This window comes from Tetranychus urticae, chromosome 3 (assembly GCF_039701765.1).
Source record: "Tetranychus urticae isolate SD_2017Ah chromosome 3, NJAU_TeUrti_SD_1.0, whole genome shotgun sequence".
Lineage (NCBI taxonomy): Eukaryota > Metazoa > Arthropoda > Arachnida > Trombidiformes > Tetranychidae > Tetranychus > Tetranychus urticae.
The window spans coordinates 20,783,747-20,801,765 of record NC_142960.1 but is presented as its reverse complement, the minus strand read 5'-3'; the positions used below and the strand labels follow the sequence as shown (position 1 = coordinate 20,801,765).

The 18,019-nt window shown below is 32.2% G+C and overlaps 6 protein-coding genes across 12 annotated transcripts; 4 read left to right on the top strand and 2 right to left on the bottom strand.

Moving 5' to 3' along the window:
* The first annotated feature begins 577 nt into the window (after window positions 1-577).
* Window positions 578-2,182, top strand: LOC107364676 (uncharacterized). Its single transcript, XM_015932101.2, has one exon. The coding sequence runs from the start codon at window positions 870-872 to the stop codon at window positions 1,764-1,766; it is 897 nt and encodes a 298-aa protein (XP_015787587.1). The 5' UTR covers window positions 578-869; the 3' UTR covers window positions 1,767-2,182.
* A 77-nt stretch (window positions 2,183-2,259) lies between these two features.
* Window positions 2,260-4,737, bottom strand: LOC107364970 (uncharacterized). Its single transcript, XM_015932430.3, has 4 exons — window positions 4,704-4,737; window positions 4,172-4,384; window positions 3,000-4,011; window positions 2,260-2,928 (listed from the first exon to the last, which is right to left on the bottom strand). The coding sequence occupies exons 2-4, from the start codon at window positions 4,316-4,318 to the stop codon at window positions 2,360-2,362; spliced, it is 1,728 nt and encodes a 575-aa protein (XP_015787916.1). The 5' UTR covers window positions 4,319-4,384; window positions 4,704-4,737; the 3' UTR covers window positions 2,260-2,359.
* A 1,318-nt stretch (window positions 4,738-6,055) lies between these two features.
* Window positions 6,056-7,554, top strand: LOC107364995 (leptin receptor overlapping transcript-like 1). The gene is made up of 3 exons (XM_089269494.1): window positions 6,056-6,616; window positions 6,696-6,891; window positions 7,122-7,554. The coding sequence occupies exons 1-3, from the start codon at window positions 6,528-6,530 to the stop codon at window positions 7,233-7,235; spliced, it is 399 nt and encodes a 132-aa protein (XP_089125620.1). The 5' UTR covers window positions 6,056-6,527; the 3' UTR covers window positions 7,236-7,554.
* A 299-nt stretch (window positions 7,555-7,853) lies between these two features.
* On the bottom strand, window positions 7,854-9,831 carry Ccdc58 (Coiled-coil domain-containing 58). 6 transcript variants are annotated; one of them, XR_016200008.1, is made up of 8 exons: window positions 9,628-9,831; window positions 9,391-9,519; window positions 9,177-9,311; window positions 8,955-9,014; window positions 8,714-8,875; window positions 8,529-8,624; window positions 8,233-8,321; window positions 7,854-8,126 (listed from the first exon to the last, which is right to left on the bottom strand). XR_016200008.1 is itself a non-coding variant. In XM_025161423.2 (7 exons), the coding sequence occupies exons 1-6, from the start codon at window positions 9,673-9,675 to the stop codon at window positions 8,265-8,267; spliced, it is 525 nt and encodes a 174-aa protein (XP_025017191.1). In that variant the 5' UTR covers window positions 9,676-9,831; the 3' UTR covers window positions 7,854-8,126; window positions 8,233-8,264. The 6 variants fall into 6 exon arrangements, 3 of the variants coding, with proteins under 3 accessions (XP_025017191.1, XP_025017192.1, XP_089125618.1); XR_016200007.1 differs by lacking the exon at window positions 8,714-8,875 and having other exon boundaries at window positions 8,233-8,427; XM_025161423.2 differs by lacking the exon at window positions 8,714-8,875.
* Window positions 9,832-10,503: 672 nt separating this feature from the next.
* On the top strand, window positions 10,504-11,386 carry LOC107364993 (calcium release-activated calcium channel protein 1). Its single transcript, XM_015932452.3, has one exon. The coding sequence runs from the start codon at window positions 10,504-10,506 to the stop codon at window positions 11,179-11,181; it is 678 nt and encodes a 225-aa protein (XP_015787938.1). The 3' UTR covers window positions 11,182-11,386.
* A 1,046-nt stretch (window positions 11,387-12,432) lies between these two features.
* LOC107364809 (E3 ubiquitin-protein ligase LRSAM1-like) lies at window positions 12,433-15,213 on the top strand. Of its 2 annotated transcripts, none has more exons than XM_015932247.3 (7): window positions 12,433-12,758; window positions 12,829-13,080; window positions 13,181-13,478; window positions 13,556-13,647; window positions 13,748-13,777; window positions 13,838-14,875; window positions 14,947-15,213. In XM_015932247.3, exons 1-7 carry the CDS (start codon window positions 12,681-12,683, stop codon window positions 15,055-15,057), a joined length of 1,899 nt encoding a protein of 632 aa, XP_015787733.1. In that variant the 5' UTR covers window positions 12,433-12,680; the 3' UTR covers window positions 15,058-15,213. The 2 variants fall into 2 exon arrangements, with proteins under 2 accessions (XP_015787733.1, XP_015787734.1); XM_015932248.2 differs by having other exon boundaries at window positions 12,569-12,732.
* Window positions 15,214-18,019: the final 2,806 nt, after the last annotated feature.

The window sequence follows — 18,019 nt, the reverse complement described above, 5'->3', positions numbered from 1 at the left end:
ATTGACAAAAAGCCTCAGAAGTTTACTGTGAGTGGAATTAAAATTAGAGGTTTTTAGAACCCTTTTGGTTCAATTACAATTTAACTTAAAAATTAGAGGCATTGACTTTGAATTTTATACACAGATATTTATATTGAAGTTGTCAAACGATTGATTTACTTGTCTGGTTTTACTCATTAGTAATTATTACATTAATGGATTGATAGATTGAAAGTTATTTCATTCAAGGAGAATGGTTAATGATGATCAGGAAATTGATTCAGTATTCATGGAAGATAGGAAGTGACCCTTTCCATGCAAGCTTGAATAATTTTGGTTCACTAACTGTTCTCGGATTTGGATGATTGATAAATAACATCATTGATTTAGACTCACAATTTTGTTTGGAGTTGCCAAAAGTTTATACGGTTGCATTCAAATATCTTGGTGCCCATTAAATCAACAATCAATATCTCAATTCAGTTTAAGCTTCTTTTGATTGTCCAACAATTAACAGCATTGAACAATTTGTGCTGTTTCTAATTAGTTCTTCAAAATGTCAACAGAGCTCTCTGTATCCAAACGGGTTTGTTACTTTTTGGCTTTAGAGCAATAAAGAGTTTATGATTCTGCTTCAGTTTTTTTACTTTTCACCTTTATTGTTTTAATTAATTTAGACTCCGTTTCAGGGAAACTAATTAGTGACTATAATTTATTTGATGGTGCTGATATTCAGAAAGTTTATTTTCTGCTGATACAAGTCTATATTTTGTGTAACTTTATCTTCCATAAGCTTTGTAAACTTGTTGATGAAACTTTTCTTTTTTCTTTCCTCCTACATCTGTTATTTTATCTTCTGAGACTTCAGTGTTTGCTATGTTTACTCCAAAATGAATAAATCAACTGGTATTTCATATTCATCTATTAATCGAGCTGGTGTTGTTCGAAGAACATATTGTAATCCGTGTTGTGGCTGTCATCCATGGTTAAAACTTAAATCTTGCCTTAAATCATGTGCCCGTTTGCCTTGGACCATAATTTTTGCCATACTCATGTCATCTAATGGCATTGGATTAATTTGTTACTCCTTGGTTAGATCAACTGTTCTTTCTGATCAACTTACTTATGATCTCTTTAATCGTAAATATATCTGGCTAAATGACCTGGAAGTTGGTATAATTATTCTTGGTTTTGTTATTTCTCTTCTTATATTGATAAATTTAATCATTGGATGTACCACCAATACCCAAAAAAGACCAAGATACAATTTTACCACCAGTTGTTATGACAACTTATGCACTCCAGCCTCAAATTGTGTTGTTAAAACACTTTTTATTATCAACTATATTCTGTTGGTAATAACGATTGCTGCCACTCTAACTCTTGGTATATTTTTATTTGCTGCTTACACTACTTCATCATTATGTGCAAACACTTTTTCCGATGGAAACATCAATACCGATGCTGATATTACACCTAACTCCAATCAAACTCGAGATTCACTAAATTTACTCATATTCCAACCTTTCATTGGATTGCCTCAAAATGAAACACAACTACTTATCTTAACAGGATCCAGATTGACCAAATTTTGCGATGAGTTGATTCCCTCAGTATTGGTTTATGTCCAGATGTGCTTTGCCGGGTTGATTCTTCTCGTCACTGGCTTACTCAATTTCATTTTAACTGTTAACACTAACTGGACTGTAATAACAACCAAGAGAAAATTTGAAGAAGTTGTCTTCCTTAATTCAGCTGAAATGACTAATTTTGATGAAATGGAGTGAACCTACGTAAGGAGAAACAATTGATTAAATCTCCTACATAAACTCTGCTTTAAAATTGCACTTGAGCAATCATCTTATGCATCAAATCTTCCACATAGTCAACCACTGCTTTCATTTATAAACCTTTGAAAACCGTCCCATATTTATACTTAAATCAATAGACGCAGTTAAAATATTTCACCGTTATTATATAAGACATTGACGATCAAACAGCTGTGAAGCAAGTACCGAAAATTGGCCGATTAGTTTTTGTATGATATTCTGCAACTCTTAGAATCATTTCTTTTTGTATCTTACTTTTTCTAACTCCAAAAATGATGTGATCTTGCCATTAATCTTTCAAAATAACGGGAAAACATACTTAACAAATCAACTGTAAATCAATTTCATTAATAAAAATATGGATTGCAAGGTAATTTAACAATTGACATTTCAATTTTCTAACATCTGTTTATCCAAATTGTTTCAATGAATGAAAGCAACAGGCGATCAATAAATTAGAATAGCTTTATTATATTTATTAGGTATTGCATAAAATTGACAAAGGAATTGAATAGTTTATTTGACTGGAGAAAGAGCAGATTTTATAAAAATCATATATTAGGGGGTTGATTTAGATTAATTGTTGTTAGAGGTGCTAAATTTCCTGTTGTTGTTGGCTGTTGCATACTTGATTCAACTGACGTGTAAGAAGGAGCACTTGTATAGTTAATAAAACCACTAGAAATAGGTAAAGCTGATTGACTTGATGGATTGTTACTGGAAACAAATCCTGAACTACTATAAGGTCCACTTGGCTCTGGAGTTGGAAAACTGATGTTAGTCGTTTTCATTGGTAAAGGAAACATATTTGTTCGTTGTGGTAAATTCATAGTTGATTCGGGTTGACTATATGAAGCTGTTAAATTGCTAAAAAATTGTGAAGTCTGAGGCATCGAGGGTGCATTATGAAGAGAAGAGTAAGTCATCGAAGGATTAGCTATTGGGTTGGATAAAGACGCTGAAATATATGGTTTCACTTCGGAAGTAGCAGTCGGAGCTAGAGACATGTTCATGAAATCCTTTGCTAGTGGGTTAAGTTGACTTGACGAAGCATCATAGTTGATATTGACTGTTTTCAGATCTGATGGCAAAGGGACACTAACCGCTGACGGAGGCATACCTGAAATAAATAAAACATTGATATCAATTAGTAACAGAAAATTTGTTTAGAATTACTAAAAAAATTCTCACCAGACGTTGGAATAGGAGTTGTAATTGAACTGGCTGGTGTGTAAGATGTAACATTATCCGTCATTGAACATAATGTTCCAGTGTTATATGGTAAATTATAATGGTTAGGATTGGATGCTGTTAACACTGGTTTATCCATCGATGACGTATAGGTATTCACACTACTCGTGGCAACCATTGGAGTGAATGTTCCTGGTGGTGCAGATGAAAAGGCTATGGATTCATCCAGAGGAAGAGATCGATTAAGATCAGCGAGAAAACTTGACATGTCAAATGGTGTTGGTTGCTGTTGTGTTGGGGATGAATTTGTCTCAACTAAGAATCGAGGTGAATCTTGTGTTGAGGATGAATCTGTCTCAGATAAGAATCGCGGTGCATCTTGTTGTGTTGGTGATTGATTTATCGTCGGCTCAATTTGACTTGAATGTTGTTGGGTTGGTGATTGATTTACCGCAGGTACGGATTGAGTGCAATCCGTATTGATTGGTTGACTGCCCTGCAACAATTGTGCTTTATCAGAATAGTCTTGATCATTTGAGGGTTGGTAAGGTATGCGGTGCAAGTATCCATAGCCGATTCCACAACCAAGTAATCCTTCTCCTCCCCAGCGACTGTTTGGAGTTATTAAAACATCTCGAACGTTATCAGTTAATAAATTGTAAACAAATAATTTCAATTGTTTTCCATCATGGGATTCAATCAATAAATATAGATCTTCTGAATCTTGAAAAGTTGAATCTGCTCCAATGATATAATCACAATTAGACTGAAGACCAGCCTGTTCGGCTGGAGAATTGGGTTCAACTTGCAGAATGTGCCAAACATTTTGATTAGCGTTTTCAAAAGAGCAAAATCTGATGGACACACCAATTAAACCCGTTCCACCCCAATCGCTACTTGGCCTGATATCAACTTGTCTGATTGTACTAGTTTTACTGTTGAAAACAGTCATTTTGATAGTCTGGTTGATATTTGCTTTCAGTATTTCTTTCAAGGTTTCATTATTTTGATTCTAGAAAATACAAGCAAGAAGAAACAGACAGACATGAAAATGAGTGATACTAAAGAAAGGATAAATTAAATTGAAAAAATTCGTTAAACTGCGTATTGACATTAGGTGAAATCGCTTTAAAAATACTAAAGTTCCTAAAGATTGAATTAATTTACCTTACCAGACGGGTATTGCCGATGGATACAATGAAATCAAAATATGCTTGTAAGCCAGCTTCAGCTCCAGGTGATCCTTCCTGTACTTTAAGAACATGATAACCTTCCTTTCCACCACCAGGAATTTCAAGAGAGCTTGACGATAGACCCATCTTGTTCAGTTAAAATATAAATAGCAGAGACAGCAATTAACAAATCAAATTATAATATTTTCACTACAGTGGAGTACCAGATAGTGTCAGTACCAGATAATGTCAGTAGATTATTCAATAGCCCCTCAAACCCTTTGTTTACATTCCCTATAAGGAAAGTTTTAATTGAAATTATAAAGAAATTATCAAAAAAGTTGAATATTTCTGACAAATTCAACTCAACTAACGATCCTCAGCACAATGACATCAATTTGTTAGACTTTTCCAGCAACTAACTTTAATTTTATTAATCATTGTAATTAATTTTAAATTTTAGCTCGATTAATAGACTTGCTGTGCATATAAGCTATTTCCAGTTACTGACAGTATCTGGTACTCCACTGTAGATAAAAACAATATTGTTGGCTTAACGGAAAACTGTGTTCCACTGACTGTTAAAAACCACATCATTAGGGGTGATCCTTCAATTACATACATTTACCAGGTGAAATATCAACGGTTTTATAACAGAACGAAATTCAAGTTTAATTGTTTCTTCTTTCTAGTCTGCTATTATCAAAATGATACATTTCGGAATAAGTCAATGAAATTAAAAAAAAACAGTGTACCAGAAACAAGATTGACAGTTCGTTGTGTTTCCAGAGTGATACAAGCTAAATTTATTATCGAAAATGGTACAAAATAAGAGATTTCCACAAATTTTTCCGTCATTGGCATTAATTATTTAATCAATATTCCGAGTTTGTAAAAAAAGGTTCAAGATTCATCAGTAATTTTATATTTCAGGTACATTTGTAAAGCCAAATTCAAATTCCAAATGCGCTTAGCATATTTTTACGCTTCTTTTTTTGAACTAAACCAATCCGCCGCCTAGTCTGACTGTAAACAGGGTACTTTTTGTACACGAGTGAAGGATGATCAATGGCCTCTGAAAAACATAAAAAAGTGAGAGTGTAATTAAATATCTGTTATAAATATCGAAGTTCTTTCACATTTATTCACAACTTACCGTTTAATCCAGTGGCAGCTTCAGTTGTTTGAATTCAATGCTTCTGATTGAGAGGTTGAATTGGCTCTTCTGCTTTGTGGAAATAATAGTCGAGGTTAGGTTCAAGAATTTGGTTTAATTGATTAGTTGAGCATGTAAAACTCAACCAAAACCGATGTTTTAAAATTTTATGAAAAATTGCTGTCTTAAATCATCAAAAGATCAAAAGACAAATTCAAGATCAAACACTTTCTGATGGAGTGTTACATTGAAATAAAGCATTTTGTCGATTTGACTTTGTTTACAAAAATCTAATTAAATTAGCAAAAGTAGCTAACTAACAGTACAATCAGCCTTAAATTGTCTAACACTTTTCACTGAAAAGTTTTCAGATATGGTCAATATAAGTCTTGCGATTATTGAGAGTTGAGTTTGAAAAAGGAGACAATTTGGTTGATCTAGTGGATCAAAGTGCGCAGCCAAATTGATAAAAAGTTGAATTACCTCAACCTTCAATTTCAGAGAACACTTTCAACACTTTTTTAGGTGAAAAAATTATATAGAAATTTATATTAACCAGAAAAGGGTGAAAATAAAGGTTGTTTTTATAATAAACGAGGTTTTTTCAACATTGAGCGCATTGAAGCGGTAAGTCCAACTGATAGTTGAGATTGAATCTTGTTTTCGGATCCAAACATATCTTTTACAGACAATCTTAGCTTTACCTTTGCTTCTTCTTTTTCAACAACTTGTCTTACTGTTTTGGTTTTTTTTTCAATTATGTCTGCTTATTTAATTAACTCTTTTATTGGTGTATAATTATTTATTCAGTGGTCAAGTTTATTTGTATAGTTAACAATATCATTCGTTATTTGCTAAGGACTGTCAGTTGATTTTATATTACATAGATCTTGGTCCTTTTTTTCAACAAAACATGGCTGATGTCAAAGGTTTGTCTTATATTGAAGCATATTGTCAACTGTTTTCATATTAATTAATGTTTCTAATTTTTATATTTTACCCTCTTATGATTTATCAATTTATATCAATATTATTAACAATACTGTTATCATCGCCATGAAAATTTCATCCATTGGAAACAATAGAGTGAGTAGCTCACTATTTCAGTAATCTTTTCATACACTTTTCTATTTTACATTCCTTATGCCTTCTTTCCTCTAATATTTGTCGCTAATTCCACTTCTCTATTATTTTTTAATCATGTCCAAATCTAGTCTAATCGTTCTTGCATTCTCCGGGTCAATTGGTATGACTCTTGTTATACTCGGATGTGCTCTACCAATTTATTCGTAAGTTTTTTCTCCCTTTTCATTCATCTGTTTGCTACAAGCAATATATTGGTTTTAATTTCTATATTTTCTTCTGTAGCAATTGGTGGCCGTTCTTTGTGGTATTATTTTATATAATCTCTCCGTTACCCACCATGCTTGCAAGAAGGTACCAGGATGACATGGGATCTAGTAACTATTGTAAAGAACTGGCACTATTCATCACATCTGGTATTGTCATATCAGCATTTGGTTTACCCTTAGTGCTGGCCCGAGCTCCAGCTTCAGCCCCTGTGGTATGTTCAATTATTATTATAATGGTTCAGACAAACAAAAAAAGATAGTTATCATGTTGCTTTGTCTTGGTTATGATCAGCTGACAACACCAACCTCAGTTGACTAATCAAGGTTGTCGTGACATATTTATGCCGATTAGTGTCTCACACCTTTTGCTACCAATTTTACCCATGTATATAAACTCTTTAATGGTTTTTCAAAAAATTAATTTTCTTCCGTTTTTATGCAGATTCATCCAGGAGCATGTATCTTAACACTGTCCGGAAATGCGGTGGTATTCCTCACTATATTAGGATTTTTTATTGCTTTCGATAACGATGATGAAGGTTACAGTGTATGGTAAAGGAATAACAAACGACATCATCAACATGTGTATAACATAACTTAACAAAGCATTCACTCCATTTCCTGAAGTATTCAGGCAAATATGAACATAACCTCATCGATCTTCTCATCATGCAATTTCACCTCTCCATTAACTTTTTCGTATACTACTAATATTAATAGTAATAACATGAGCCACACATTGTAAACCTTGTTTTGAAACTATCAACTTCTGGCTCATCAAAACAATATTAATCCACCAAATTCTGAATCAAAGCAAAATATAATAAATTCCAAATTAAAGGCGAAGAAATAAATTAAATCTAACGAATATTAAATATTTTCCATTTAATTTAATCCTTAACCTTTCGAACATTGTATTTTTAGATTAAATTGTGTTCTTTTATCTACTCTAAAATGTCCATTCTTAAGTAGTCACATAATAGCTGGAATTACTGTAAGTCTAACACAATGGTTAGGAAATTAGTATGAAGAGGACGCAACTATAAGCATTTCAAACCTTTTTACAAACAAGGCGAAAATAATACTGATTTGAAACATTTACTTGGAACTTAATGTGAAACGATGAATTTCACTGGTGGTTTCAATTGCTAAGTACATTGTACTGTTAAAGAAATATAATTCAAAGTTGAATTTATTTTAACATTACTTTCTCATTTTTCTTGTAATTCAACCCAATGAGGTTCAAACAAGTACAAATATTTGCTGTACTAAATATGGTTAAGTTTTCCTTGTGTGTTATGTGTCATTTATTAGTTATGTATCATGTCAATACACAACAGTGTAGAAGAATAGGATAAATCGACTGAAAAACAATCTGAATGCTGATAATATTGCCATGAAGTGAAGAGAAAAATGAACCAACACAAATCCATCTGAGGTAGTGAATCTAGATTATTTTAGATTAAAAATTGATTTACCGTTTTATCAGAAAAAGTAGCCCTTTATTGTTTACATATTAAAAAATTAACTAAAATGACGAGTTTGTGACTTACTTTCTATAGAACTTGGCCGAGATTCGGAAATATTAAAAACTCCGATCATGGGGTATGTGAACGATAACGAACGATGAATTGATAGCCAACTGTGTGAAGATAAGAAGTTTTGAGAAGCTCTACAAATCGAGAATTGTATTCAAGGAAATCTTTTTGATCACAATATACAGTTCAAGATCTTGCTCTCATGAGATCCTATTGATCCATGATTGCAGGGATATTAGTAAAAATAATATAAATATAACGGGTAGTTAATAAATCAAATCAATTATAAGATGGTTCTTCTAAATACTTACATGTAGCGCTTGGTTTGTATTAGTTGTAATAGTTACCCATTTTTGATAATCAATTGAAGTGCATTGTATTACCAGGATTCCAAAAATAACATCTAACTGTAAATAGAGTTCACAAATCAAACATACAATGAAGATCAGTTTAGTCCGAAGAAAAACGATAATGATTGAGTTTCAAACAACTAAACCTTGTTTATTAATATCATTAAGAGTATACCAAAAGTCTTCTAGTGTACATTTCATATCTATTTTTTGTAACTTTAAACATCTCTACTAATCTAAAAGATGCAATGTCAAGTCTCAGTATCGATTGGAGGGCGATAATAATTCCGACATCTTTCATAAAATACCTGGAGTAATAGGAAAGAAAAATGTAACAATAAATGTAAACAGTTTATCAGCTTATATAGTTTATTATTAAGTGCTTACCTTTTTACTTCTATCTTTGACAACTTCTTCGACACTCAGTTCCTTTTGAAAAGATCTTAGCTGTAGAAACAATAAACATGGTGAAACGGTTGTTAAAAATGGTTGATAGATATGTCAGTGTAGTGAATTGTAAGGACGGATTGAAGCATAGAACTGCTTGAGCTAATAAAACCAAAATGAAATGAAATTTGATGAAATTTCTTGATGGAATGATGAACTTACTCGCAACTGTTCCTTCTTTAGCTTTTTGAATACTTCAGTGTTATCCTTTTCTGCTTTCAATTGCTTCATTTTCTCGGTAACAGCTGAGATACAGTGTTTAATGGCTTTCTCTCTGTTGTTGTAAGATTCATTCAACTGAAAAAATAAAACCAATACAGTGTTACAATTAATTTTAAAATAGTAAACAGGAATCTTAGAGGTAATGCAAACTTACCTGATGCCACAAGTCTTTGCAATCTCTGGTCAATAATGAGACATCGTTTTTGTGTGCATCAATTGAAATTGTACTGTTTAAGGCATAGATAATATTGTCATCTACCTTCCTCATCTTCAGCATGGCATCCTGTAAGTAAAGAAACATGTTGGTTGAATATGAATCCATAAAGATCGGTGTCAAAGAAAGACAAATGTCAAATTTAGGTATAAACAACGGTAACCGGTTTAGACTTACCTGAAAGGCGAGTAGATCATCACAGGACAATAAGTTTGTTTCACTCATTTTAAGATGCAAATCAGAACAGAACCAAGTTCAATACTAAAGCTTTCAGAATAAAGCAATCAATAAAATAGATCAAACCAAAGACAATTGATCACTAATTTATAAAAAGATGAAAGCCAATTAAGAAAATACGAGATGCTCACATGACCATGAGGAGGGAAACCACATGGTTTTCTGCAAGTTGTTTTGCTTTTTGATACCAGTGAGTTGATTTTATGGATATGTTTTAGAGCGGTAAATCATTTTTATTCAAAACAAATTGGTGTGAATTTAAGTTATATTTAATAGCAAAAACTAAAGGTAAGTAATGAAATTGAAATTTCTATCCATTCAAAGGAAAATATTTACTTTGTGATTCTAAAAATTCAACTTGCTTTGTGTTAACCAATTAATTCACTATTTTATTTTATCCTCCTTTATTCAGACTTGGTTGTTAAATTGATCAAATCACAACACAATGATTGTTTAGTTAAATGTTAACTATCAGTAGTATTGCTTGTTGTTTGTACTAAGCTTGGATATCTTATCGAAAACTGAATTTACTGCTGCTTTCCTTTGGTTCTTGGTGGAATTATCCCGATTAAATGGATTAACCTGGTTCGTATACGGTATTTTTTGTAAGTCTACCAATTGATATCCAATCTACACGCGATTTAAAGTAAATACTTTCACGATGCAATAAGGAAAAATTAATAGATCTGAAGCATCATTTGCAACCGAAACCAAGGAAAATCAGTTTAATGAGAATCGACAAATCTTCATAGACTGTGGTTAACAATTTTCAACGAATACTGCTTTTGAAAGTGAGACTGAAAAGTGGAATGCAAAATGTGTTTAACCATCAACAATGAAAATGCCATTCCCTGGAAACGTATTCAATTGAAAAGATCTAAATTAAAATCATCTGTTAAAACGTCTTCGATGTTGGCTGGCTTTGCCATTGTAGCCATGGTTGAAGTGAGTTTCCAAAATGAACCAGATAATCCAGTTCCACCTTATCTTCTAATGATATTTGGTATCAACTCTATTACTCTTGTTTCCGTTCATATGTTGGCATTGATGATATCAATCTGCATTTTGCCCAGTCTGGACGAAATTTGTGAAGCCAACTCATTCGGTAAAATCAATCCAAATTCATCTCCTGCTGAAGAGTTAAGTATTTTTATCGAAATAGCTTGGATATTGTCAAATGTTGTTGGTCTTCTACTGTTTCTAATTGAATGTGTCATCTGTTGCTGGCTTAAATTTTGGGAAAATGGTTCTCCTCGAGGGGAACCAGGAAAACACGTAGCATTTGCTGCAACCATTCTATTCCTTCCTATATTGGTTACATTTGTTTTCTTTGCGAATCACTTTTATCGCTCTCTGGTTAAATATAACTTGCAAAGATCAACATTTCAATTGAAAGAAGTCGAAAATCTTGCCCTTGGTTTGAGAACTGTATTTCCTATTGAAACTTCAAATCTAAAACCCGATTTTGGTCCATCAAGAATCATGAGCATTTAAATTGCCATAATTTACCTGGAAAATTTTTTAAGTTATAAAATACATTTTTATTTATGATTATAGCCAAATTACACTTACATTTCTTCCTTCATTCTGTAAAAACTGACTTTTTATTATCCACTGTTGAACTTATTGTATAATTTGTATAATATTTAAATGCAATGAATTATTGAAAGAAAAATCAAATAAAATCTTAAACAAGTATTCGAACTAAGCTCTCACCAACAGTAAATTCATCATATAAAACAGTAGATACATATTCCAAGAGAAACTTCAGAATAAACATTGAGCTCAAGCATATCTCTATCTCTCTTTTCTCATAATATCACAAGGGAAGATGTACAATAGAAAAATAATAAGCATAAACAATATTGGTGAAGGTCTTTTTTATTCAGTCAAATGCTTGGCTTTTTCAGCGAGTAATGCAGTTCATCAGGCGACTCTGAAATGAAAAGAAAAAATATAAATTAAACTGATTCTGTGGTAAATAAAGATCCAATTCCTTACCTATCTTCTCATCTTTCAATAACTTATACAAATGGTGTGAAACGTTAGAAGCAGCGGCCATATGTAGATGTTTTGGAGTATCCTGTAATTGAAATGAATTTTATCACAATTTTGTCCTGTGAATGACATGATTTCCAACTTAACCTTGTAAATGATGGATACGATCTCTTGGATCGTTAGCCTGGTTCGCTTTTGGCTGAGCCAATGGTAGTCAAGGATTTGCTTTTCACGAGCTAGACGGTGATTTATATATTCCAAGATTCTAAAGGCTTCAAGTCAAATCAAAGCAATACATATCGAATTTCAAAATCACAAGTTTTATAAGAGTTAATTATAACCAAACTAGCGTAATCAAAGTAAAATAGTGATTATTTACGCTGTTATTTGATTTCATCTGAACGCGCTTTTTGAATAAAAATTTTGTCATTAACTATTCACATAAATTAGCTGTTTGATACTTTGTTTGTTTATGATTAAGGCTTCTGATACCATTCATTATTAACATTGAATTGGTCAAAAAGCCAAAAACGCTTATATCAACTCATATTGTACCATTTAAACCGGTCACAACAATTAGACTTTTTCAAGTATCCAGATAAGTGAAAGTAGATACATGGATACAGATACCAATGTGCTTTGATGATGATACAATAGGATTTAATTAGATTAATTGTCACTGAATCTGTAAATAGCTCTTAAATTAGGTTGAGTTGAGTCTGGTTAGATTGCCATTTATAATAGCAACTCATAGATATAATAATACCCTTAATAATGCCAACTGTTAAAATAAAACAAAAAGTCAGTTTCCTTTACTCTTAACAAATTTGTATAGATTCTGATCCATAATAGTTAGCGAATCCGATAATGTCAATCTGCTCAACAAATGTGACATATGAATCAAAACTTTTTTGCATTTACTTTTTTTTTTAAAGCTCAGTTTTTGTTTTTGTTTTTTTTATGCAAATAGATGTTGATTTTTATTCATTTAATCAATGTTTTTCAAAAAACTGATCAACAAAAATCAGGAACATGAGGAATCAAGAAGTAAGTGGCAACGAAAACTCCACTTGGTATGTTAAAACCTACCAGCAATTGTAGGCTCAAAGCGTTACATTTTGATTTCTTTTGTTTAATTTACAGGCTCAAATTAACCCAGGACCTGATTTTGATCTGAGCAATTGTGCACTCCAATGTGTTCCCAAAGGAATTTACAGCCAATGTCGAGTCTTCCGGAAGGAATCGCTGTTGTTAAATAATAATAATCTCACTACAATTCCTGATGATCACGACAACTGTCTTGATGATTTGGTGCAGTGCCTTAAAATTTTGAATGTATCAAAAAATGCCATCAGAAGTCTTCCTTGCAATATATCTAAGTTGGTCAATTTAAAGGTACAGTATTTTCCCATTTCAGTCTCATAAATAAGAAAATGTGAAAAATCACAAGAAAGTTACATTTCTTATTCACAATGTTTTCATTTAAATTTTATAGGAACTGAATTTATCAAATAACATGTTAAAATCTTTACCCGACTCATTTGTTGGTTTAAAAGGCCTAGAATCACTTGATATAAGTCACAATCAATTGAAACAGTTTCCTTTGTCTATTTGCGGACTTCCAGCTCTCAAATACATCAACATCTCACATAATCAAATGATAACTCACATCCCTGCTGAAATTTGCAATTTAATAAATCTTGAAAGGCTACTAATCGACGAGACTAGCATCAAACATCCTCCTAGACGCATATGTGATAAAGGAATCGAAAGTCTGTTCAAATTCTTCAATGGTAAGCATATTTTAAATACTGCTATCATCACTAACCCAATCAATTGTATTGTTAACGATAATTGAATTTTCTTTCAGGTGATGTATTGAAGAATGATCAAATTGAAGTTTATAGTAAAAATTGTTCACAAGCCTCTAGTCATGCAACTGCTAAAGAATCAATTCCTGAGGTAAAAACTGAATACAAACTTAAATCTTATGTTAATCTTAATGTTTAACTCGTTATTACTCTTCATTTCTTTTATTTTTGTTATGACTTTGGCATAAAAGGACACCTTACAAGCTTATTTAACGAAAAAGGTAACTATTAAAAAACCTAAAAATAACCATCAATGATTAATAAATATTTTCCTTCCACAGGATGATCGTAAGAAGAGACTAATAGAGTTCGAACAGCGATTATTGGATGAAAACAAATTCATGAAAATCACAAACAATATTGACAAAAGACAGGAAATTTTAAACAAGATGAAACAAGATCAGATGATGCTGCACAAAGATTTGGAAGCTTTTAATCTTAAAAAGATTGAAGACAAATCAATCATTATGGAAGCGTTAAACTTGGTCGAAAATCATTCCGCCAAGTTATTGGACCATTTGAGCTGCATTGATTTAAGTTCAAAATGTCCTGAACATAAACCAACCAATGAGACTAGTGGACATCAGGATGGTTTAATTGTGACCTTAGAAGAAAAAATTCGCCAGCTAATGATTTCCAAAGACGAAACTAAAAAAATTTTACAATCAGAACTGGTTAAAGAAGATGAATCTTTGTACCGAGCTATTTGCAACTTCATGAATATGAAAAATACCCAAAGTCGCATCTTGTCTGAACAAATTGCTTTGATTGAAAATGAACTTTACCATCTTACAAAAACTGAGCTACAAACAAATAGCTTTGCTGATTCTCATGGATTTGAAAAAGCCAATTTTGCTACACAAATGAACAGCATAAATGAACAAAGGATAGCTTTGGCATCGGTGTTAAAAGAGCTGTTAAATGAAAAACAATCCAAATCCAGTGAAAGCGAAAAAGAATCAAAGATAATTCAAGCTTTGACGGAAGATTTGGCCACCTCAGCTCCTGGATTTATGGATGATGTTTGCTTGAAAAGATTAATGGAAGATCTAGACGAATCTTTGGTACAACTATATTTACCAATATTTACAAGTGGTTCAGTGACTTTCAAACAATTGGCAGAAGGAACTGATGATGAACTTAAATTGTTTGGTATCGAAAAAGAACATATTCCAATAATTCGAAAGCACATTTCTCTTTGTAAATCAATTGAAACAATTTCACCAAAAGCTCCACAGTCAGAAACTGTTACTGAACCCAGTGCTCCTCCGATGAAATTATGGTATTTAATTGAATGCGTCGTTTGCTTGGATGAACTTGTAAGTTACCAAAAATTAACTAATTCATGATCGCTAGAAAAAATTTAATTATTTGTTTCTATTTCTTTCAGAGCAAAATAATTTTCATTCCTTGTGGACATGTTTGCGCGTGCATAGAATGTTCTTCGTCGGTCGATTTGTGTCCCATTTGTCGAGCTGAAATCAGTGAAAAAATAAGATAACCTTAAACACAAAGACAGAACTTGAACAAAGAAGTTCAAGCTTTATTTGAATCGTCACTTGTTGATGTTTCATAATTAATTTGCAATTGGTATCATTTGATTATTCTCGACCTAGAAGGTTAACAATAAAATGAATAATTTTTTTGATTTAAATAATTTTTACTGTACACAATTTTGTGTTTTCAATACAGTTTGATTCCTTATATTTTGTTTTTTTGGAGTGCTGACATCTATGTGAACTACAGGGGGAAACAATTTATTTTATGGTTTAAACAATTAGATGATGATGAGTGATTCCCCTTTAGCCTTTCTACCCTTTTCCCTTTAGGGGGAGTCATTAGACCGGACTACAGGGTGTAGCGAAAGTTCGTGTAGGAGGCAAAAAATATTTCCCCCTGCGTAGAAACCAATTTTAATTTTTTTTGATTTCTCGATTGAGAAACTGATTTCATCTCTTAAGCCCTCCCACCTACACGAACTTTCGCTACACCCTGTAATTGTTTAAAGCTGGATGTCAGCACTCCAAAAAAACAAAATATGCGGAATCAAACTGTATTTACATAGAAAAAAATTGTGCTGACATTAATACAGCTTAGAAAAGAGTTTCGCCCATATCACCCGCCTTTCAAATCAATAAGACTTTTTGCGATACTAATCAGTCAATCCGCAAAAAAGTTGAGATTAGCTAGCTCAAGCTAGTCTCGTTCCATTGATCAAACCGTATTATTTTTGATAAGAAAAATCTGAATAAAATAAAATATCTGATTCACTGAGAAGCAATAAATTAATTCACGGTCACTTGAAATGAAAACAGTTCAAAATAATTTAATCAACTTCTTTTGTACAGTTCTTTTCTTTAGCCTCGGTCTTTCTCCGAATCGGATTCGCAAAGCCGCGAATTTAGATCTCTTGCACGATCCAAATCGTCGGCAAATGTTTTCGATTTGCAATAGTTTGCAACAGTGACCACATTTTCATAGTACGTAGGCTTCATATAATAAAGCTTAGAACAGCGTTCGTATATAATGCCAGCAACTTCACAGTTCAGGTTGTTATCAGTATTTACAGCCCTTACAAAGCAAAAATCTATAAGAGTATCAATGTCAACTTTTTTATCATCAGAACATGAACACGGGAATTCTTTAACAATAAGACATTCTTTAGTTAGCTGTTCATTAACAATTTTACTGTTAACAGAATAGATATCAACTATGAACATAAAGAAAATGACTTTTTTCAAATTGAAATACATTGTATAACTTAAAAGTAAATCTAAAAAATCAACAGAGTAAGTGAAGTGAAGTGAAACTGTTGCAGTGAGCTCAATCCTTATATACCAACTTTCAAATGCATTAGAGTATGCACACGTCATTAAAATAAGAAAATAAAGTAAGTTTTGTTTTTTCATTAAAGTGGAATATAAATATTACTAAGCAGTGAGTCATCCGATTGCTCGTAATTCACGCATAATTATATGCAAAAGTTCAGACATAGAAATATTCTTTTTTGTCACTAGTTAATTATGTTACATTCGTTTGTACAAATGTCAATTACTGGCTGCTTAAATTGGTAGACCTTGGAATTTGTTTTAATTTTCTATAAATTAATTCTTCCCAATACGGATATTGTATCTGAACAAACCTAATGTACCTCACCTTATTGTTTACGCACACAGCAATTGTAGAGCAGTTTAGTCACGTTTTGCTATCTATTCAATCATACAGATTTTCCTACAAGTGGTTCCAAAATGCACTCTAGAGGTTACAGGTTAATAGTAGATGTTACAGTAAAACCTCTCAAAGGTTGTGAGAAATTGAACTCCCACATCTAGCGGATTCGAAGTTTAACCCGGCTTATGAATAAGTTTTTAATGAATAAATCCTTAGTGCGATAGTGATCTCTCTAGATGGCTCACAACCTTTAAAAAGTTTTACTGTAATAGATTCGGAATTACTGGGCCATTTTTTATTTTGGGCATCGTTGAAAAGCTGAAAGTCCAAATCAGGTTTTTCATGCATTTTTCGAATGAAAACTTTAGGCTTGACTGACGATCCCAGACGATCGCAAACATCGAAAGTTCATTTTCTGACACCCCGTATTCTCAAGTTACTTTGTTTTGTCAACCCATTGAAACATTCTTTCTTGCTAATAGTTCATTATGTTACATTTGTTTGTTAAATTGTATTACTGTTTGTTTTGATTAGTACAGAAAGATCCCAGATAATGAGACTACTGTGGAATACAGTCACCATTGAGAAACTGCACCTCGCTAGAAATAGCTTATTTTCACTATCCATCGTGCAGCTAATTATATGATTTTCAATCTTCCTTAATAGATCGAATCTAATCGTAAATTTTAATTTAAGAGGATTTTGGGAGTTTTTAGATTAATATTGCACGAAAGAAAACTGAATTAAGTCAATTGATAATTGCAGAAATCAAAATGAAATTTGATGAAATTCAAATTGAGTTAACTTAGGGATCGTTGATAAATTTATCTCATTATGTAGGACTCTCATTATCTGGGATCTTTCTGTAGACAATGAAATTTGGGTAAGTCTTAAGAAGTCCTCGTCGGCTCACTTCTCTTCTCATTAGCCACAGCTAGTTTCGGCTTAAGCCGAGTGGCTAATCAAAAAAACTCAATATTTAAGAGTTAAATTTAACAATTAACTTTGTTATACAGCCCAGTCAGTTATATTAATATCATCTAGTAATTATGAATCATTTTTTACAACTCAGAGATCATTTCCGAATCATTAATGCATTGTCAACATGAAATTGCATCATTTTCATCATTGAATTTAGGAAAACTGAAATTAAGACGAGATTTACGTTTGATAAGCTTGTGGAATTGCTATTATCTTTAAATTAAGTGAATAACAAAGTTAATTGTTAAATTTAACTCTTAAATATTGAGTTTTTTTGATTAGCCACTCGGCTTAAGCCGAAACTAGCTGTG

Excerpts from the sequence above, each read along its gene's own strand:
- LOC107364993 (XM_015932452.3), top strand. The coding sequence starts at position 10,504 with ATGTGTTTAACCATCAACAATGAAAATGCCATTCCCTGGAAACGTATT.
- LOC107364995 (XM_089269494.1), top strand. The coding sequence starts at position 6,528 with ATGTCCAAATCTAGTCTAATCGTTCTTGCATTCTCCGGGTCAATTGGT. Across the intron at positions 6,617-6,695 it reads TGTGCTCTACCAATTTATTC|CAATTGGTGGCCGTTCTTTG; the intron begins GTAAGTTTTTTC and ends TTTCTTCTGTAG. Across the intron at positions 6,892-7,121 it reads CTCCAGCTTCAGCCCCTGTG|ATTCATCCAGGAGCATGTAT; the intron begins GTATGTTCAATT and ends GTTTTTATGCAG.
- Ccdc58 (XM_025161423.2), bottom strand. The coding sequence starts at position 9,675 with ATGAGTGAAACAAACTTATTGTCCTGTGATGATCTACTCGCCTTTCAG. Across the intron at positions 9,015-9,176 it reads TAAAGAAGGAACAGTTGCGA|CTAAGATCTTTTCAAAAGGA; the intron begins GTAAGTTCATCA and ends TTGTTTCTACAG. Across the intron at positions 8,322-8,528 it reads ATACAAACCAAGCGCTACAT|TTGGCTATCAATTCATCGTT; the intron begins GTAAGTATTTAG and ends ATCTTCACACAG.
- LOC107364676 (XM_015932101.2), top strand. The coding sequence starts at position 870 with ATGAATAAATCAACTGGTATTTCATATTCATCTATTAATCGAGCTGGT.
- LOC107364809 (XM_015932247.3), top strand. The coding sequence starts at position 12,681 with ATGTTTTTCAAAAAACTGATCAACAAAAATCAGGAACATGAGGAATCA. Across the intron at positions 13,479-13,555 it reads TCTGTTCAAATTCTTCAATG|GTGATGTATTGAAGAATGAT; the intron begins GTAAGCATATTT and ends ATTTTCTTTCAG. Across the intron at positions 14,876-14,946 it reads TCGTTTGCTTGGATGAACTT|AGCAAAATAATTTTCATTCC; the intron begins GTAAGTTACCAA and ends TATTTCTTTCAG.
- LOC107364970 (XM_015932430.3), bottom strand. The coding sequence starts at position 4,318 with ATGGGTCTATCGTCAAGCTCTCTTGAAATTCCTGGTGGTGGAAAGGAA. Across the intron at positions 4,012-4,171 it reads CCATCGGCAATACCCGTCTG|AATCAAAATAATGAAACCTT; the intron begins GTAAGGTAAATT and ends TGTATTTTCTAG. Across the intron at positions 2,929-2,999 it reads AACTCCTATTCCAACGTCTG|GTATGCCTCCGTCAGCGGTT; the intron begins GTGAGAATTTTT and ends TATTTATTTCAG.